The sequence below is a fragment of the Bufo gargarizans genome, chromosome 9 (genome assembly GCF_014858855.1).
Source record: "Bufo gargarizans isolate SCDJY-AF-19 chromosome 9, ASM1485885v1, whole genome shotgun sequence".
In the NCBI taxonomy this organism is placed as follows: domain Eukaryota; kingdom Metazoa; phylum Chordata; class Amphibia; order Anura; family Bufonidae; genus Bufo; species Bufo gargarizans.
The window spans coordinates 87,456,472-87,476,498 of NC_058088.1; the positions used below are offsets into that span (position 1 = coordinate 87,456,472).

A 20,027-nucleotide genomic window follows, 5' to 3' on the forward strand; every position below is an offset into this window, starting at 1 on the left:
ACAGTACTGAAATAATAAGCTAAATTCAAATGTATAGATATGTGGTTATTCCAAGATCCGCTCATATAATGCAGACGGTGGCTCCGTTCAGAACGGATCTGTCTGCATTATATTGTTAAAATATTTCTAAGTGTGAAAATAGCCTCAGGCGGATCCGTCCAGACTTTCAATGTAAAGTCAATGGGGGACGGATCCGTTTGAAGATTGAGCCATAGTGTGTCATCTTCAAACGGATCCGTCCCCATTGACTTTACATTGTAAGTCTGGACGGATCCGCACACCTCCTGCACGGCTAGGCGGACACCCGAACGCTGCAAGCAGCATTCAAGTGTCCACCTGCTGAGCGGAGTGGAGGCTGAACGCTGCCAGACTGATGCATTCTGAGCAGATCCGCGTCCACTCAGAATGCATTAGTGCTGGACGGAAGCGTTCGGGTCCGCTTGTGAGCCCCTTCAAACGGAGCTCACAAGCGGACACCCGAACGCTAATGTGAAAGTAGCCTTAGTTAAACTTCCCTGCCCAATCAATGTTGGAAACACAGAAAAATGAGACAACTTCATCACTGGATAAGGTCTTCACACACGAACGTATGGGTACCAAAATAAACGGACAACGGACAGCATCACAGATGTGGACCCATTCACTTGAATAGGTCAGCAAATCTGGAGATGCGGAACGAGGCAGAACGGAACCCAAACCCACGGAAGCACTACGGAGTGCTTCCGTGGGATTCAGTTCTGCACAAAGATAGAACATGTCCTATCTTTTTGCGGAACGGAGGTATGCAGACACATTCAAGTTGAATGGGTCTGGTTCCATCCCGGAGGCCTCACGAATGTTCTCCGTGCATTGCCAACCACAAATTGCGGCCCCAATGCACTGAACGGTACCTATACATTCATGTGAACAAGCCCTAAGTTACACATATGGGACTGACTTATATATGAGTGTCATCTCCCATGAAAAATATTCTATATTTTATAAACCAGGACCTGGATCTCAATACTTTTGAAATTGCATGCAAATAAAAAAAAATTGTATAGCCACTAGTACAACTGCTACCAGCTGCAGCAGACAGGACACGTCCCCTGAGAAAGGACAAGCCTCCTAAGCTGGCAGCTTGAAATAAAATCAAGCAGACCAATTGAAGCAATGAATGGGGAGATCTCTGGGTCCATGTGCAGTACAGGGCTGGTTATAAGTGTGTTCTAAAAAGACAAATCGCATACTATATAGAATATCGGATTTTCTTTTTTTACATTAACAAAAGATGTGCACAGACCCATTGAAATGAATGGGTCGCGATTCAGTCCAGATGCTGTCTGTCTAACGCGGATCGCATACGGACATAAAACTTGCTTGTGTAAAAAGGGACCATAGGGTTTTAGATGCAACATGGCACCTGCATGTATCAGACAGGGATGGGACATCAGAATCTCTCTTCAGGCTGCTACTTTAAACAATTATATCTCGGCATAAAAAATAAAATAAAAAATCCTGTTTTAATATACGTGAAAAAGCCTTTTTATAGCTTCTTCTGTCTCATTGATGTCCCTTAATCATTGCAGCAAAAATACTAGTGCTAGTTGCATCTCCAGCTGACCTTACAAATTAAATATTAAAAACTAGATTTACCACTAACAAGTCCCATTGTTGGTTTTGAAGGAAATGAAGCAGTGCTATAAGCAGGGGTAGACTTCACAACCTCTTCAACTGGTTGCATGTCAAAAATGTCCAGGTGTGGTGGGGAACTAACTCCATTTGAAGATGAGAAGGGCCCTGTGAAGAAACAAAAAGTAACCAATACTGTAAAACTGTAAGACAAGTGTGCATAGGAACATACAGTTTTAAGTTATGGTAGTGGTGTGGCACCCTGATGCACCTCCAGGATGTAAAGCCCTTTCAATTAAATGTTTTCAACTGTTATTTTTTTGAGTAACCTAATCATTATTTGGTGTTTTGTAGCCCTGTAAAAAAAAATAAATACATGTTACCGTTACCTTTTCTATAGTAATTTCAATGCACCTAAAAAAATGTCTGTGCACTGCTACAATACTGATGCCCTATCCTCAAGATAGGTTCATGCGATCAGATTCTTCAAAATGATCTGTGTGTCGTCTCCTTTGCAGCAGCAGCGCAGTGTAATTACAGTTTCTCGCACCAGTCATCTGAATAGCACAAGCAGTTGTAATTACATTGTTTCAGCTCTATAAGGAGAGAACGAGAAGGTAATATGAAGAGGAAACAGCAACTGCAGGAGCGCTGCTATTTGTTCAAACAGCTGATTGGCGGGGATGTCAGGTAGCGGGCCCCTGCCAATCTCATACTGATGAGCGATCCTGCGGATAGGTCATCAATATAGTAGCATTGCAGAACCCTTTAATGGGGCTGTTTCATCAAATACGAAGGGCCAGATTTATCATTACTCTTAGATCTTACTCCACTTTTACATATGTCCAAAGTCACTTTTGGCCAAGTCAGATTTATTAATGGTCCTTTAATACTGTGATAAATGTGGTTTGACGGTAGCTGTTTATACTTTAGTAAGCGGCTTTACAAAAGTCACATGTTCTATTAAAAAGTTGCATAAGATAAGCATGGTCCTCACTGGAGTGAAATTGCGCAATTTTTAGCGACTTTTTAAATTGACGCAATAGTAAATCTGTCTAGAGATTCATTTACATAAGAAAACACTCCCACTTTCAGAAAATAAAATTCGCAGTTTTAGCGATTGCGAAAAAAAATTGCGACTTTTTCACTCCATTATTTTGACTTGAGCTAATGATAAATCTGGCCTTAAAAGTTGGATTAACAGCCAATGAGTAATTGAAAGGGCTCCGATCCCCACCAGTTTGTAGAAAGCCGCTACACCACCTAGGCCTCTTTCACACGGGCGTCATATTTTTGGCCCGTATAAGAGGCAGGGTGCGTTGCAGGAACACGCACGATTTTTCTGCGCGAGTGCAAAACATTGTAATGCGTTTTGCACGCGCGTGATAAAAATCACGCATGTTTGGTACCCAAACCCGAACTGCCTGGGATTGATGTTCTGAAGATTGTATTATTTTCCCTTATAACATGGTTATAAGGGAAAATAATAGCATTCTGAATACAGAATGCTTAGTAGGTGATCAATTGAGGGTAAAAAAAACAAAAAAAAAAAAAAAAAACAGCCCCATAGAATGTGAATAGCCCCATAGAAATGAATGGGTCCGGATTCAGTGCGGGTGCAATGCGTTCAACTCACGCATCGCACCCGCGGAATACTCGCCCGTTTGAAAGGGGCCTTAATCTGCCGTCAGCTCCATTCCATTTTGGGTAGCTGTATGGTTAGTCAGTGACTATCAGTGTGGTCAGACTCTACTAAACTGGACACTAGTGGCATATCCTAGCAATATGCCACCTATGTCTTTGCTGAAACAACCATTTTAACACGCAAGGAGAAAGTAATATCCTCAAGGCAGTCACTTCTAATCCTATTACTTCAAAGATAATACTGGACTCACCTCCCCATGTGCTGTTTGTAGATGTCGCTATAGCAGGAGTGCTTTGTACTGTTGGTACAAATGCTGGCTGCAGGTCGAATAGATCACTCGTAAGGTTGGGCATGCTGCAAAGAACAAAAAGTTTATAATTTTAAATAAAATTTAAGGACAATAACCAAAAAACAAAAAGGTAATTGCATTAAAAGCAGAAAACAATCTTCTGAATGTTTAATGTACTATTTGGAGCATGTGTGGCAATTACCTGAAAATCATATTTTCTGCACTGATGGTTTAAAGCAGGGGTGCCCAACCTTTTCTGGTTGGAGGCCACATTGTCAGCCTGAACCAATTCCAAGGGCCGAAAATATAACTTAAAGGAGGTATTACCAACTGAAATACTGTATTTATGGCATATTAAACATACAGTATATATCATTAATGTCTGGTTACACTTCTAGTACTCCCATCTAATAGGAAAATACATGAAAGATACATGTGAGCAGACACTAGACATAGGCATACAAATCTGTTACCATTCTTTGAGGCCCCCAACCATCTGGTATCGAGGGTCGCATGTGGCCCCCGGGCTGCAGGTTGTGCACCCCTGGTTTAAAGGTTCTTAGAGCTGTTCAAATTTTGAGCAAGTGGACAGAGGGGATCAAGGAAAGCAATAAAATATTAAAAGAACACCAGTTAATACCCCCTGCCATTCCAGAATCGCCACTCCGGGGGTCTCTGCCGGATCTGAGTTCACATGGCTGCAGCAATAACTTCAGCTCATCGGAGCTAATACATTGTAATACTGTACAGAGCTCTTGCTCCAAACAGATATATTAGAACGAATCGACTTTGGATGTTTCAGCCAAAGTCGATTCACTCATCCATGTAACCGCTGCCATGGTCATGTGAGAGAATGAAGGCACATCACCACTACAGGCAAGTAAACAAAGACCACAGCGGCAGCATTGGAACAGCTTTTTTTTTACATTTCATGATATCTCCTGACATGAGCAATTTTTTTTTTTTTTTTTTTTACTAACAACTTGGAAAATCCCTTTAATTGCTTGTCTTATTATTGTAACCTAGCTGTAATTCAAATTACCACTGCAAATACTGCCTTCCTAGGGAACCTGCGCTTTTGCCTAAAAGTGTGAGCATCTAGTGAAACAATGTAAGATTCAGACTAAACCTATTTAGACTGCATATTCTAGCCTGGCCACTGGTGTAATGATCCAAACTAACAACATCACTATGATCAGGTCACTAGAGCTGCGCTTGGACTGTGGCCACAATCCTGGTGTTACTATGGCTCTGCAGTATGCCTACCTCAGACCCTCTTAAGACAGTTATCAGTACGCTGCCCTTGCCTGACTTCCTGTTAAGGGGTTGGCATCCACTACATACAGGATTAAACATCAGCAGCTGTCTGTCATTGGCCAGGAGGGTAGAAGAAAATGGTGTTTGTCACACCAGCCTAATGAACCTGGTTTATTTATATGCTTCCTTAAAGGCTGCGTACAGGCTTTCGGTGCAATTTTTTGAAATTATTCCATTGTATTCATTTTGAGCTAAAAATCTTTTTTAAAACTGGTCTTCATTACAAATATGGAACCCTTTTTTCTGTACAGGGCTGAGATGCTTTGAATTTTCTCTCTGCTCCCGAAGCCTCCTTATCGCTGATCTCTGACATTATAACCACTCATTATAACTCAGGTCTTATCTTACCGATAAGAATGTGGCTTAAATGAGCGTTTATGACCTCTTAGTAAATTAGAGATAAGGTTTATTAGATGACCTGCACAAAGTAAAAGTAAAAAGTAGATTCACACAGCTAGACAAACAGTTAACCCTTTGTGACAGAACAGTTCAATATTTTTAATAAAGACAGATTTAAAAAAATGATTTTTAGTCCAACATGAGTAAAATACAATCATAAAAAAAATGCCTACAAATTGCCGCTTTCCTGAAGCAGCAATTTTGAGTTTGTGTTTTCTTTTTCCCTCCCTGCATTCCCGGAGCCACACTTTTTTTCCCCCCACTTACATAGCCGTATGAGGGCTTGTTTTTGCGAAGCAGCCATCCCCCCCCCCATTATGCCATTCACCGCATGGGATTTTTTTTTAAATACATTTTTTTTAAATACATTTTTAATAGTACGGGCATTTGGCATCCGCCCATGATTTTTTTTTTTTTTAACTGTGTATTTTTATTTTGGGGGGGGGGGGGGGGTGATTTGATATTTTTTTTTGTTTTTTTTTGTTAGGTCCCCAATTTGCAATCATCAGAATGCAATTTGTATAGAACAATGGAATTTGCTCCATTAGTCTATACAGAAATCGATATATTAGAGTTCAGTGCTGCCACCTGCTGGCCTGAACTGTAATATACAAGTAATGAGCCTGGAAGCCTAGTACAGGCTCCGGTTCATTACTATGAATGAATGCCTTCCCGATCTCCACCTGAAACAGCTGGTACCTGGTGGCTATGGTGCTCCCTCTACTCCGGAGCGAGCACCATCTTTAAAGCCCCAATATCTGCTGTACATGTACGGTGGATGTCTGGAGGGGTTAAAAAAGGTCAGCTTTATATAGTGAAAGATCAACTATTGCACGTTTTTAGCAATGTTAGAGTGTCATTGAACTTTCAAAAAGCCTTCGATACGATTGCTAGAACAAGGAGAGAGAAGCACCCACATAGCACGCTCTATCTTCTCGCTGCAGGAGACGGGCTCAATAAAAAGTCCACGGGTCTGTCTCAAATTATTCTCCTGCAGCGAAGAGAGAGAGAGCGATATGTGAATGCGTCTCTCTCTTCAGTCTAAGGATCATGGGGGTCTCAACACTCAGACCACCATAGATCAAAATCCTTAATATGTCGCTATGACATATGAAAAGCTTTTTGAAAGTTCATTGATACTTTAAGAATTTCAACAACTTTGCACAAGTAAAGAATTAACATGCTTTTTTTAGGCTTTTCTCAATCTATGAATTGTATAAAACAAAGTTCATTTCTAAACAGTTGAAACAATCTTGTTGCAGCTTTGCTACTTGAACCTCACACATGGCAGATTTGCAGCAGAGATTCCTGTGATCTACTGATCTGAACAGTGCTTGTAGAAATCAATGCTGGAAACACAACCCCATTCAGAAGAATGGAATAGACTAATAGTTGAAACAATTTCCAATTCCAACGTGTGTGAATATAGGGCATTGTGGATCATTATTGACTGATCACTGTATACATTCATAGGCCCACCTATTAGTTGTTGGTGCAGGTGTTGAGAACAAATCAACAGCTGAGGTGGCATTAACACTTTTTCCAGATAAAGTACTTGGTGAGGTTGATCCAGGTGTGGAACTTGGTACTACAGAAATTTCCCTAAGACGCTGTTCCTGAAAGTTAAGCCAAAGTTAAATTAAGAAAAAAAAAAAAAAAAAAAGAAGAAGTTTATCAAGTTTATGTACAATAACAGTAAGAGGCAAGATACATTATTTAAATGAAAACATTTTCTAGGCTTTATGAAAAGCAACCAGATAGGCAAATTGTCACCCCTATCCCACAGGGCATATGGACAACCTCATAAAGGAAAACCCTTTAAAGAGGATTGTCCATCGCTGACATGTTCTTTTACAGCTAGACCTATCAAAGGAAGCATTTTTCCCCCGCACCTTCTGATTGATTCTGACTCTGTGGGTCCCTAGCTCTCCTCACTGCTGGGTCATGTACCGCTTGGGGGCACATCACCACTAAGGCCAGTCATTGGCTGCAGTGGCTCACATGACTTTGACCATGCCAGAAGTTTACATGCAGGGACCGGAGGACTGCACAAGAGAGCAAGTGACTCAAAAGAGCTGTGACCCAGAGGTGGGAAGCAAGAAAGTATGCTTCCCTTCGTATTTAAGAAACATGTCTCTTTAGGCTGGGTATGTGAATTCTTTTTGAACAATACCTTAAGTGCTTGAAGCCTTGCTTGTTCCTCTTCCAGAGCCTGTAGTCGCTCTTTTTCATCCATTTTTGAAAAAGACAAACCAGTTGTGGCAAGAGAAGATACCGCACTGGACAAGGTGCTAGCTCTACAATAAATAAAAGTAACAAAACAAGATTAAACATGGTCAAATTCAACATTAAACAAGAAATTCATGTACTCCACCCCTCCTTTCACTTGAGAGATGGATCCTTTAAGTGTGAAACACTTAAAATCAACAAAAAAATTAGCAATAAACTGAGTTTAGATTATGCCCTTCAATTAAGAATCTAACAAAAAGAAGAAGTACACTTGGCAACAGAAGGACACTTTGTGCAACTCACCGACTAGCAGCTGAGAGCTCCTTTGTTTTTTTCCCTTCAAGGGATGCCAAGTGCTGTTCAAGTGCTTCCAGCAAACTGCTGGGTGCCTGCAGATGAATAGTCATTAATTAGATCTCCTTTCTGAGAGAAGTCAATGCAAAGTTGTAGAAGACAAAATCACCTGCATTTAACGTCACACATGTATTTGTAAATTATGAGACTGGTGGTCTCACAGCCGGGACCCCGATCGGCTGTTTGAGAAGACCCAGAGCTCCTGTGAGTACTGCGACCTTCTCTCTGCTTACCCTAGGCCAGTGATGCCACAACCATCATTCACGTGGCCTGGGTGCAGCTCAGTCCCATTCAAGTGGCTTAAAGAAGCTCTCTCATAAAAAATAAATAAAAATAATAATAATTATTCTCTGACCTGTAGAATGGTACCTGATGTAATCTGTAGTGAATGTAATCTTCTTACCAGTGCCTGCATTTGTGAGTCATCTCCTCCCTCCTGATCCTCAGCTGTGTCATGTGACCAGCACTCAGACTTTCCAAATATTATATGGGGGTAAGAAGATAGATTCTATATGTATTCCTATGGGAGCAATGTCAGTCTCATAGGAATGAATAGAGAAGGAACTGACTTCCTGTCCTGTGTCAGATGGAGAGGCAGAGTGATGGTCACATAACAAAGCTAAGGATCAGAAGGGAGGTTATAACTGGCAAATATAGTCACTGGTAAGATGATTACATTCACTACAGTTTACATCACATACCTTTCTAACAGGTAAGGAAAAAAAGATTTTTTTGTGGGAGTGCTTCTTTAAGCCGTGCGCTGACTCGACTATTCCCAGATCTCCCATAGAGGCGGATGAAGAGTTGGCCACCCTTGCACTATGCACTCTCCATTTACTTCTTTGGGAGTTTGGGAAATAGCCGAGCACGCTTGCTTGGCTCTTTCTTGAGCTAGCATAGAAGTGAATAAAGAGCATGCGGCACATGAGTGGTGCACTCGCCTTCACTTTGGAGGCTCCGTTACAAAGAGTGTGAACAGACATTAACAGAAGGCATATGCAACTGTTTGCGGATACAGTAGCACACGTCTGAAGCGTAAATTCAGAAGCACACTTCAAAAGTGCACAATGAGCTTAAAGGGGTTGTCCAAGTTATATTTATTGATGACCTATCCTCAGGATAGGTCATCAAGATCAGATTGGCGGGGGTCCGACACCCCCTCCGATCAGCTGTTTGAAGAGAAGGCGTGCGCGGTGTCAGCGCTGCCTCCTCTTCACTGTTTACCTTCTAACCGTTGCATCTGCAGTGGTGAGCAGGTGTAATTACACCAAAGCTGTCCTATTCATTTCAATAGGAAGGCTTGGGTGCAATTACACCTGCTCACCACTGCAGATGCAACGGCTAGAAGGTAAACAGTGAAGAGGAGGCAGCTCTGACACCGCGCACGCCTTCTCTTCAAACAGCTGATCGGAGGGGGTGCCGGGTGTCGGACCCCCACCGATCTGATATTGATGACCTATCCTGAGGATAGGTCATCAATAAATATAACTTGGACAACCCCTTTAATGCATCATTTTATACACATGTGTGGATCACGCAGGGCTGTAATATTATGCTAACTTTAAAGAGGTGTTCTGGGTATAAACAAAGTTGTCCTCCAACCATTGGAAAGACGATAACTATTAGATCAGTTGAGAAAACTATTATATTGGTAGGAGTCCGACCACTGGGACCAATCAGGAAAATGAGGGCTTCCTACCGTGAAATGCATAGATGGCTGGTTGAGCATGCGCCAAGACAGTGCTGGAGATAGATGAGTGCTGTACTCTGCCCTGCAGTTCCAAAGAGTATGAATGGAGTGGCAGGGAGCATGTTAGACCAGCAGCTCCAGTCATTTCAGGGTATAAGGCCCCTCTTCTCTTGATTGTTACCTAATAGTTATCCCCTACCATGTAGATAGGCAATAACTTCTTATAGTGGATTACCTTTTTAATGTCAACATTATCAAGTCACTGCAACAATTACGTTTGCACTACTTAGGGTACTTTCACACTAGCGTTAGAAGAATCCGGCAGGCAGTTCAGTTTCTAGAACTGCCTGCCGGATGCGAAAATCCGTATGCAAACAGATATCATTTGTTTCCGGATCCATCTAACAAATGCATTGCAATACCGGATCCGTTTCTCCGGTGTCATCTGGAAAACCGGATGCGGTATTTATCTTTTTCACAGATTTAAAAAGGTCTGCGCATGTGCAGACCAGGAAACCAGATCCATTTTTCCGGAACACTTGTTACCGGATACAGCATTAAAAGGGAACCTGTCACCAGGATTTTGTGTATAGAGCTGAGGACATGTGCTGCTAGATCGCCGCTAGCACATCCGCAATATCCAGTCCCCATAGCTCTGTGTGCTTTCATTATGTACAAAAAAAATTAAAAAAAAATGTTGATACATATGAGATGGGTCAGGGACAGGACTCATCTCAGGTTAATTTGCATATGTATCAAATCGTTTTTCTTTTTACATAATAAAAGCACACATTCCGGCAAATGTTCCAGAATTTTGGACAGAGAAAATACTGCAGGGACTGAACTGAAGACATTCTGATGCATCCCGAACGGAATGCTTTCCATTCAGAATGCATTGGAACAAAACTGAAGCGTTTTTTTTCCCCGTTATTGAGCCCCTATGACGGAACTCAATACCGAAAAGAAAAACGCAAGTGTGAAAGTGTGTACCATTACAGCAGCAAGTTACCACAGAAATCAAGCTTCATATAAAACAGCACACATTAGATACGGTCTCCATTATTTTAAGGAGAGACCAAGGTGGTGCCGTATTAAAATGGTTACATCTTGGATTTATGGAAGGCATACTTTGTTAATGAAGACAAATATCTGAAGACACCAGTTCACAGGAATGTTTTTCCATATAAGATGTATATGGAAGAGAACACTTCTCAGGATTATGGTTTATGGATAAAGCAATAAAAAAAGCACACAGAGACCTGGAAGGAATGTGAAATGAAACAAATTAAATGAATGTGAAATGCACACTGACCTGAGTAAGATCTGGAATGTCACCCTGATCAATTCCAACTTGCTGAATTCACAAAAAAAAGGGGGGGAAAGAAAAGTGTACATTACTTCATGCAGCGGCAATGGAGAGTGCTGTGGATACTGATGCATGCACACACACAGTATGAAGGTAAAGGGCCTTTATTAACTTAATGGACTGGTACAGTGGCACTTGCTAAGTACAAAGCAAAGATACAAGAACAAAGCAATTTACCTGCGAGAATGTGTCAAGATCATGCAGTTGTTGTCAGTGCAATTCAAAATGCAAATGTTAAAAGTTCAAATGTGGATCAAGCTTAAAGTAGTCATGCCATCAGGCAAGGAATAATGTGCACGTGTAAAAATAGCAAAGGGTAAAAACGTGCAAGTCGCTGTTGGTTACAAGACAAAACCTGAAGCGAGAATGGCATCAAGCAATAATGCATTAGCTGTAGACTATTGTATTTGCATTCATTAACCATTGGCATCTTAAGCGCATTCAATGTGTATCATGCAGGACACATGCTACTGTACCAGTGCCAAGAGCTACATAAGGCCCCCCGAGTGCAGGAATGATACTGACCTCTGCCACCTTGAGGAATTCTGCCAATTTGGTCATCCGAGCAAGAAATTTCTTATAGATATCCAAGGCTTCTTTACACTGGTTCTTCTTCATATCAAAGTATTTTTCTACAGAAGAGAAAATAAAGAAATTCTACTGACCTGTAAAGCATCACATCTTTATTTACGAGCGACTAAATATCTAATTGAAACTTTATTAAATCATAGACTGCTATACACGTTACAGCTATCTCTGCTGACCCCACACACATTCTCAATGAGGAAAGGAGAGTAAGGGCTGTATTATACTGGCAGATGAGACGGACGATTGTCGGGAGGGAAGCGTTTCTTCCCGACAATCGCCTGATCGTCAGTGGCGGAGACCGCTGCTATTATATGCAGCTATCTTCTCTACAGTATAGGGAGTAGCGATCACTAAGGCCTTCTCTCACCCCCATGCTGAATCATTATTTGCCGGCAACAGAGCGCGATTAGATGGCATGATCTGCTGCCAGCAAACAATTATTTCTAGGATCACCCGATCAGGTAATCGGCGACACCTTTAGGGCTGTTTCACACGAGCGGATGCCGAGCGTGACATCCGCTGCGTGAATGACAGCCAAGACCTGATGCGGACAGCAGAAGCACGGAGCAGTAACATGATCTTACTGTGATTTCGTACTAAAGAGATCACAGAGAGGCACGGAGCATTATGAATCATGTTAATGCTCCGTGCTTCTGCTGTCCGCGTCGGGTCTTGGCTGTCATTCACGCAGCGGAGGTCACGCACGGCATCCGCTCGTGTGAAACAGCCCTTACACAGGCAGATCATTGCTACAAACACTTGTTAGCAATGATCTGGCCGACCCTCGGCCAGTGTAATACAGCCCTAAGCCGATCCCAGGCGCTTCTAGCAGTGGCTTATTTTGCCTCGGAACAAAAGGATTGTGTATGATTAAATCTAGCCCACTTTCTCTCACCCCTGAGGTCTGTTTGTGGGACAAAGATGGAAGGCCTCCCAAGCACGTTACATGGTCGGGTGGTCTCGGCACAATTGGTGGGTTCAGCCAACATAAATGTAATGTGTACAGGCCAGCCATAGTCTCTCTGCATCTCTTGCTCACACAGATAAAAGTTTACTGAAGAGGGTGGATTATTACCTTTTAGAAGCAATTCTATCCCCTCCCAACAGTCTCTTTACCGCCAGGTAAGGCTAGTTTCACACTCACATTAGTGAGGCTGGTTTGGATTTGGCACTGCCAGATGGCAGTTTCCGGCAATGCTGGATCCAGAGAGACCCCTCAGGATCTCAGTAACGCTAGTATGAGACTAGCCTAAAATAAGATCACTGAGGAAAGAGAGTAAGGAGCTACAGAGTGAGCCGTAAGACAAGCAGTATATCACTGTTAAAGGGACTTTGCATACTGCATTGTATCTGAATACATGAAGGACACAAATGCTTATGAATCTTTCATCAAAACCGATTCCAAAAATACTTAAATAGATGCAATGTAAAAAAAAAAAAAATAATTTGATGCAAAGCTGTCCACTGCATTTAAAGGTGGCAACAGGGAAGACACTATCATACACATTAGATGGTCACTGAGTGCCACTGAACCAGCCAACATTCATCTAGCGTGTAAGACCATTTTAACCCCTTAATGACCACTGTTGTGCCTTTTTATATCGATCATTAAAAGGCCTTATTCTAGGCCGCCTAGTATAAGCGCTGCACTGGTCACCTGTGCAGAGGAAAGTAGAAGCTTGGCTCTTGTATGACAGCCGGGCTACTGCTCTAACAGCCCCGATGGGCAGAAGTGCTGATCCCAGCACTTGAACCCTGTTGATGCCATGGTCAATAGTGATAGTGGGATGTTAGTGTGGTTCATGGGGAGGGGCCTCCCTCTATCCGCCAATGGCAGTCTCGCGAATGGGATGGCAGTGTGTTGATGTCTTACACGGCAGACAGGGGTCCATTGAAGGACCAAAGGGATGCCCTGTGTATATGCCCTATTAGGCTGTGCCTAATAGCGTGCCTGACAGTGCAGGGAGCTCTGTACAGGTGGCATACAACACAGGAGTTGAATGAACCTACAAAGCTGTGCGATCCTAGTCTGCAATAACTAATAAAGTACTGAAATTAAAATGAACAATGGACAGAGTGACATACCTAACAAATTAATAACTCCTTCATTGTAGGCAGCGAATAATCGAATGGAGTCTTTGAATAGCAGCATGAAACCAGTATTTATAACACCATTAGTTAATTCATTTGGGTTTGCCTAAAATAAAGATATATACAAATCAGTTAATGCAAAAACAGACACTAAACAGTCCAGTCACCAGGTAATGATGTACCTACATCAAAATCTAGCAGAGCATCTAGCTGATTCTGAATGATAGGAAGAGTTTTCAATAACTTTTCTGTCGCCATTGTCCTCATCACACCGTCTATCCTAAAATATGGACAGAAATAGGTTTAGAAAAACTGTAAAAATAAATAAATAGAAAAAACTCTTAAGCACCTGATCCATGTCCCTGCTTTACATACCCTCTCTTCATTTTGGTGAAGTCCACCGCCACAAGTCTGTAGGAAAGTGCTTTTTCATTCAAATATCTGCTGTAGCGCCTAATGAAGGTTGACATATCATAGCCTAGAAAATGGTATAAAATAGGTCTTAAAACTTCAAGAATATACAAATCTTACCATGTACTTAATGATATTATTTTGAACTTAAATTACTGTAATATTGTTATATATTTTACACTATACTGTATATATTTATTTATTTGCAGAATCTGGGTAATAACTAGTGAGATTTATTTTGTTGTTAACCCTTGATGTGTTACCGGAAAAAAATAGATTACCGGTAAATTAAAAACTGCAAAAAATAAATATAAAAAAATTCATAAAAAATTTAAAATACAATACATTTTGAAATTTTACCTCCATTTTGCTTTAATGCCTGTGGAATATCTAAAGTGTTAACAACATTTCTAAAATGTGTTTTGAATAGTTTGAGAGGTGCAGTTTCTTAAATGGTGTAAATGTCAAAAATTGCTTCTAAAATTGTAAACCTTCTAATGTCATAAAGAAATATAATAACATTACCAAAATTACACCAACATAAAGTAGACATATAGTGAATGTTAATTAATAAGTATTTTTATGGGGTAGCACTATCTGTCTTAAAAGCAGAGAAATTAAAATTTAGAAAATAGTACATTTATCCCAATTTTTGATTTTTTTTTTATATAAAAGGTAAAACATATTAAAGGGGTTCTGCAGTTCTTTTAAACTGATGATTTATCCTCTGGATAGATCAGCATCTGATTTGCGGGGCTTAGCCGCACCCAGGCCAGTGATACTAGTGGTGACGTCACTGGGCCTGCTGTAAACAGCGAGAAGGCTGCGGCACTACTGCCAGCGCCACTGCCTTCTCAAACAGCTGATCAGCGGGGGTACCGGGTGTCGGACCCCCGCCGATCAGATGCTGACGGTTTATCCAGAGGATAGATCTTCAGTATAAAAGAACTGCAGAACCCCTTTAAATCAAATTTACCATTAAAGGGGTTATCCAATGTCTAAAACATCCCCCCCTTCCCAGTGCCAGGGCCCCTCATATAGATTATACTTACCCCGCTCCCCGGCACCAACGTTGCTCCTGCAATGCTAGGGAGGTTCGTCCTTGTCACAGCTTGCTACTGGCTGCTCCCCCATCGTCAGATGTTTTGTTCTGCTAGACGGGGAGATGCAGCGGCGGCTGTGTGGGGATCAGGAGTTACGTGGGTGCTGGGGAGTAGGGTAAGTATAATCTATATGAGGAGCCCAGGCGTTGAGGGGTTAACGTGTTATAATTAACAACCCCCCCCCCCCCACCACCACCACCACCACCACCACCACCTTAACAATGATGCACAATGTGTCACAAAAAAATAATAATAATATCAAAAGTGGCATTTCAGATTTGTAAAATTAGGCTTGGCCAGGAAGGGGGTACATGGCCTGGAAGTAATCAATATCTGAGCATTTCTTTGTGGATGTGCCGCTTTAAAATGGGATGTGCAACATTAAATATCTGTTGTTTACAGTTTACAAAGGGGGAACCTTTGCTGCAAATGGTGAGAAATTACTTAGAATGCATCCACAATAAAGTATATTTACCTTGCATAGCACCTTTATCCAAAAAGTTGTTGAGATTGAACAACGTATTTCTGGAAGCAAGATATTGGATGAATCGCTTAAAAGGAAAGAGAATAGTGATAAAAGTCATTCCAAACAGTAATAAATGCAATAAAAAAAAAAAAAAAAAGGCAAAGCTCTGGCAAAAATGGAAATAAATAAATACAACAAATGCTCGTTTTCCAAGCATGTATTTTTTCTATTTTAGCTGATGCCAGATTGACATATTTCTTTCTTCTGATGTTCTTGCTTTAAAAAAAAGGAGATTTTTGTATAACTTACCAGTTAAATCTCTTTCTCGCTCTTCCTTGGGGGACACAGACCTTGGGTATAGCTCAGCTCCCTAGGAGGCGTGACACTAAGTAAAACTGTTAAGCCCCTCCTCCATCAGCTATACCCTCAGCCTGGAGATAGAGGCTACCAGTTGCGTGTCCAAGTAGTGAAAGGATAACAACCAATAACGGAAACAACCAGCCAGCAACCCAACGGGGCGCCAGACCATAACCCTGTAACCAAACACAGAAGGGTGGGTGCTGTGTCCCCCAAGGAAGAGCGAGAAAGAGATTTAACTGGTAAGTTATACAAAAATCTCCTTTTCTCGCCCATTTTCCTTGGGGGACACAGACCTTGGGACGTTCAAGAGCAGTCCAAGAAGGGAGGGACCACAAACCCAAGGCGGAACACCACCAGAGCATCAGGAAACCGCTGCCTGCAAAACCAGGCGGCCCAAAGCAGCATCCGCTGATGCATGCGTATGCACCCTATAGAACTTTGTGAAAGTGTGCAGAGAGGACCAAGTGGCTGCTTTGCACAACTGTTCAGCCGAGGCCCGATGCCTCTGCGCCCAGGAAGCTCCGACTGCTCTGGTGGAATGAGCAGTGACGCCGAAAGGCGGAGGTCTGCCCTTGGCTCGATAAGCCTCAGACACCGCCAGTTTAATGAAACGGGCAATAGCCACCTTGGAGACCGCCAACCCTTTGCGCGAACCCTCCGGAACCACAAACAGGGAGTCCGTGCGCCGAAAGGACCCGGTGACCTCCAAGTAAATCCTCAACGCCCTGACCACATCCAGACGGTGCAGTTCCCGTTCTCTGGGGTGGGAAGGAGAGGGACAGAGCGACGGAAGGACGATGTCCTCATTGATGTGAAAGGCGGAGACCACCTTTGGCAGGAAAGTCGGGACAGACCGAAGCACAACCTTATCCTGGTGGAAGATCAGGAAAGGTTCGGAGCAAGAAAGAGCCGCTAACTCCGACACCCGTCGGAGAGACGTGTGGGGGCACCTGTGGGATCTGACATGCTGAAGTGTGGTTGTACTCTAATATAGAGACCACAAAGGGTTATAGCAGCTATGACCAGGAGGGTTAGGAGAGGGTTAACTGTCCTACCAGTGCCTCAGAAGAACGTCAGGAGATGGCCCAGATCAGCAGCAGCAGAGAAGCAGTGAACAGCAGTGAGCAGCAGAGAGCGCCCACAGAAGCCGAGCGATGTACACAGGAGGTTAGAGTCCCCCACCGTGTCCCAGCTTCCTGTCAGGAGTGAGGAAGCGCGGGAAACCTCAGCAGAAAGCGCGGGGAACAAGCTCCGCCCCCTCCAGTGCTTGAAATGTCTCCTGTGAAGGAGAACGTAGCTCCGCCCCCAAAATGACGCGCGCGTAAGCCCCGCCCCCTGCCGGGACCGCTAAGCCCCGCCCCCCGTTCTCGGCGGGAAGGGGGAGAGAGAGAAGAGAAAAATGTTGTCAGCCCCGAATGAGGGGGAGGGGGGGGGAGAAAGATAGCAGCGTGGGGGGGAACGGCGTGGGGGTGCTGAGGATGCTGCTGTGCTGCATTGTCCTGCAGATGAGCGCTCAGAATGAGCGACCACGGGTGCCCCCCTTACCCAGAGGGGTAGATGCTGCAGATAGGGACGGGGTATGGGCTGGAATAGCCATCTCACCGTCCGACGTCTTCACCCTCAGTCCTTTCCAGCAGGGTCGCCCCTTCAGCCACTGGCACCGCAGTGGCAGGAAGCTGGAAGAGGGGCTTGGCGTGCGGGCGACCCCCTAGCTGGCGGGATGTAGGGGAGCCATTGCTGCCCAGATCCTCCTATTGCTTCTGTGGGGGAGGCAGCAGTGCAGATAAGTTGGCACTGGCGCAGCTCAACCCCGGGAGAGCAGAGAGGTCTAATGCGTCTCTGGTATCCCTAGGAAAAAATAAAATAACAAAATTAGAAGAAAAAGTAAAAATAACAAGGAGAAAACAGCCCTGCAGTAGCAGGGAGTGTCTTGCCTCCTTGGACACTAAGCTAAAACTGGTAGCCTCTATCTCCAGGCTGAGGGTATAGCTGATGGAGGAGGGGCTTAACAGTTTTACTTAGTGTCACGCCTCCTAGGGAGCTGAGCTATACCCAAGGTCTGTGTCCCCCAAGGAAAATGGGCGAGAAAAAGCACTTACTAAAAATTCTTATGGTTGACAGGCACATAATATAAACCGTAGTGAAGAAAGTCTTTTTACCAGTGGTTATAGTTGTGAGTTAGCAAAAATAGAAAGAAAGCTTCACAGCACTCCCCGATCTTTATAAAACCTATTTATTAGTCCAGTAGTACACTACACATCTGGCACACCCCGTACAGGGCACTTTTGGACTAATACATGTTGAGCACCGTGGAACCTTCTTTCTATTTTTGCCATTTTTTACTTTTTCCATTCAGTATCACTGACTTTCCCAATGACTGAGTCAATGTGTCCAGTAAGCAGACCGCAATAATTATCTTGTTTTGAGTAGCTGTGAGTTATCCCCTCCCTCCTGGTCCTCAGCCATGTCATGTGACCTATACTCCGAAGCTTCAACTGTTCTATGTGCGGACAGGAAGTCAATTCCTATGAGACTGACATTGAGGCTTTCGTAGGAATGAATATTAGGAAACTGACTTCCTGTCCACACATAAGACACTGTGTCAATGGAGAGTCAGTATCGGTCACATGACACTGCTGAGGACCAGGAGTGAGGGGATAACTCACAACTGCAACCTCTGGTAAAAAGATCTTCTTCAGTACAGTTTACATCATGTACCTTTCTAACAGGCCAGAGAATAAACATGTTTATTGGTTTGCTGCTTTAATGGCGTTTTTCAATGATTTATACTTATCCCCTAACAGGATCGTAAATAAGTGTCTGATAAGTGGGGGTCCAAGAGCTGGAACCCGGACTGATTACAAGAGCCGGGGTCATGTGTTGCCTTGTATATGAATGGCGTGGTCAAGCATGCAGGCTGCTTCAACATTCAGCTCTATGGAACTGCCATATGTAGGAGCGCTGTACTCTGAAATCTCAAGCAGTCCCATAGAGATGAATGTAGTGCTAGCGCGCCTGCTCAACTGCCGAACCACTCACATGGGGGGACACAAGACCCCTTATTTGTGATTTTTGGGATCAAACATTTAGGTGGATAGGAGAGAAACTTTAATTTTGTGACAACCCCTTAAAGGGAACCTGTCATCAACTTTATGCTGCCCATACTAACAGCAGAATAAAGTAGAGACAGGCGAGTTGATTTCAGCGGTCTGTCATTTCTAAGTTAAAAGTTAAGTGGTTGAGATTAGAAGAGCCGATCTCACTTGAGGAGCTGGAGGCCGCACTTGGGGATATGGCGAATGGCAAGGCTCCGGGGGCACATGGCCTACCAGTGGAGGTATATAAGAAATCACAGGGGGTACTCCTCCCAGAGTTGCTCAAAGTTCTTGAACATTCGCTGGAGGCGGGTTCGCGACCACATTCTATGCAGGAAGCTATCATTGTAGTTATTGCTAAGCCTGGGAAGGATCCCAAATTCCCTGATTCTTATAGGCCTATTTTGCTTTTAACAGCAGATGTAAAGCTCCTAGCAAAGGTGTTGGCGAACAGGTTGTCCAGAGTGATCATTGTGCACCCGGATCAGACGGGCTTTATGCCTGGGAAATCGACTGCTATAAATATCCGACGATTATATGCTAGTTTGAACATTCCGGCAGATAATTGTGGGGACAGGGCCTTACTTGCTCTTGACGCCGCCAAGGCGTTTGATAGTGTTGAGTGGAACTACCTGTGGGGGATCTTGAGGGCCATGGGCTTTTGGGCGCGGTTCATTCAGTGGGTAAGGGTGCTGTACTCGAGTCCCAGGGCGAGAATTAGAGCTAATGGGGGGCTGTCGGATAGCTTTGCTTTGGCCAGAGGCACCAGACAGGGGTGCCCACTGTCGCCCTTGTTGTTTGCTCTAGCAATTGAGCCACTCGCGGCCCTTATTCGCCTGTCACCTCATATTGCAGGGTTTAGGTACGGTGCGGTGCAAAATAAAGTGGCTATGTACGCCAATGACACTTTGTTATTCTTGGGCGATACTGGGACATCTCTGGATGCGGCCATGGCTCTAAGGCTGGGTTCACACCTGAGCGTTTTACAGCGCGTTCCTACGCGCTGTAAAACG

The 20,027-nt window shown here is 43.5% G+C and overlaps 1 protein-coding gene across 5 annotated transcripts in view; it reads right to left on the bottom strand.

The window, feature by feature from the left end:
• LOC122946013 (phosphatidylinositol-binding clathrin assembly protein-like) overlaps nt 1-20,027 on the bottom strand; it is a 75,303-nt gene that overhangs the window by 43,990 nt on the left and 11,286 nt on the right. For 4 of the 5 annotated variants that reach the window (XM_044305294.1, XM_044305291.1, XM_044305295.1 and 1 more), the window contains exons 3-13: nt 15,569-15,644; nt 13,955-14,057; nt 13,766-13,859; nt 13,574-13,685; nt 11,426-11,532; nt 10,847-10,888; nt 7,794-7,879; nt 7,435-7,558; nt 6,741-6,877; nt 3,507-3,610; nt 1,636-1,779 (exon numbers count right to left, since the gene is read on the bottom strand). In XM_044305294.1, the coding sequence (XP_044161229.1) occupies nt 1,636-1,779; nt 3,507-3,610; nt 6,741-6,877; nt 7,435-7,558; nt 7,794-7,879; nt 10,847-10,888; nt 11,426-11,532; nt 13,574-13,685; nt 13,766-13,859; nt 13,955-14,057; nt 15,569-15,644 (1,129 nt within the window). The remainder of the gene's footprint in view (nt 1-1,635; nt 1,780-3,506; nt 3,611-6,740; nt 6,878-7,434; nt 7,559-7,793; nt 7,880-10,846; nt 10,889-11,425; nt 11,533-13,573; nt 13,686-13,765; nt 13,860-13,954; nt 14,058-15,568; nt 15,645-20,027) is intronic. The other variant, XM_044305292.1, reaches the window with a different exon arrangement.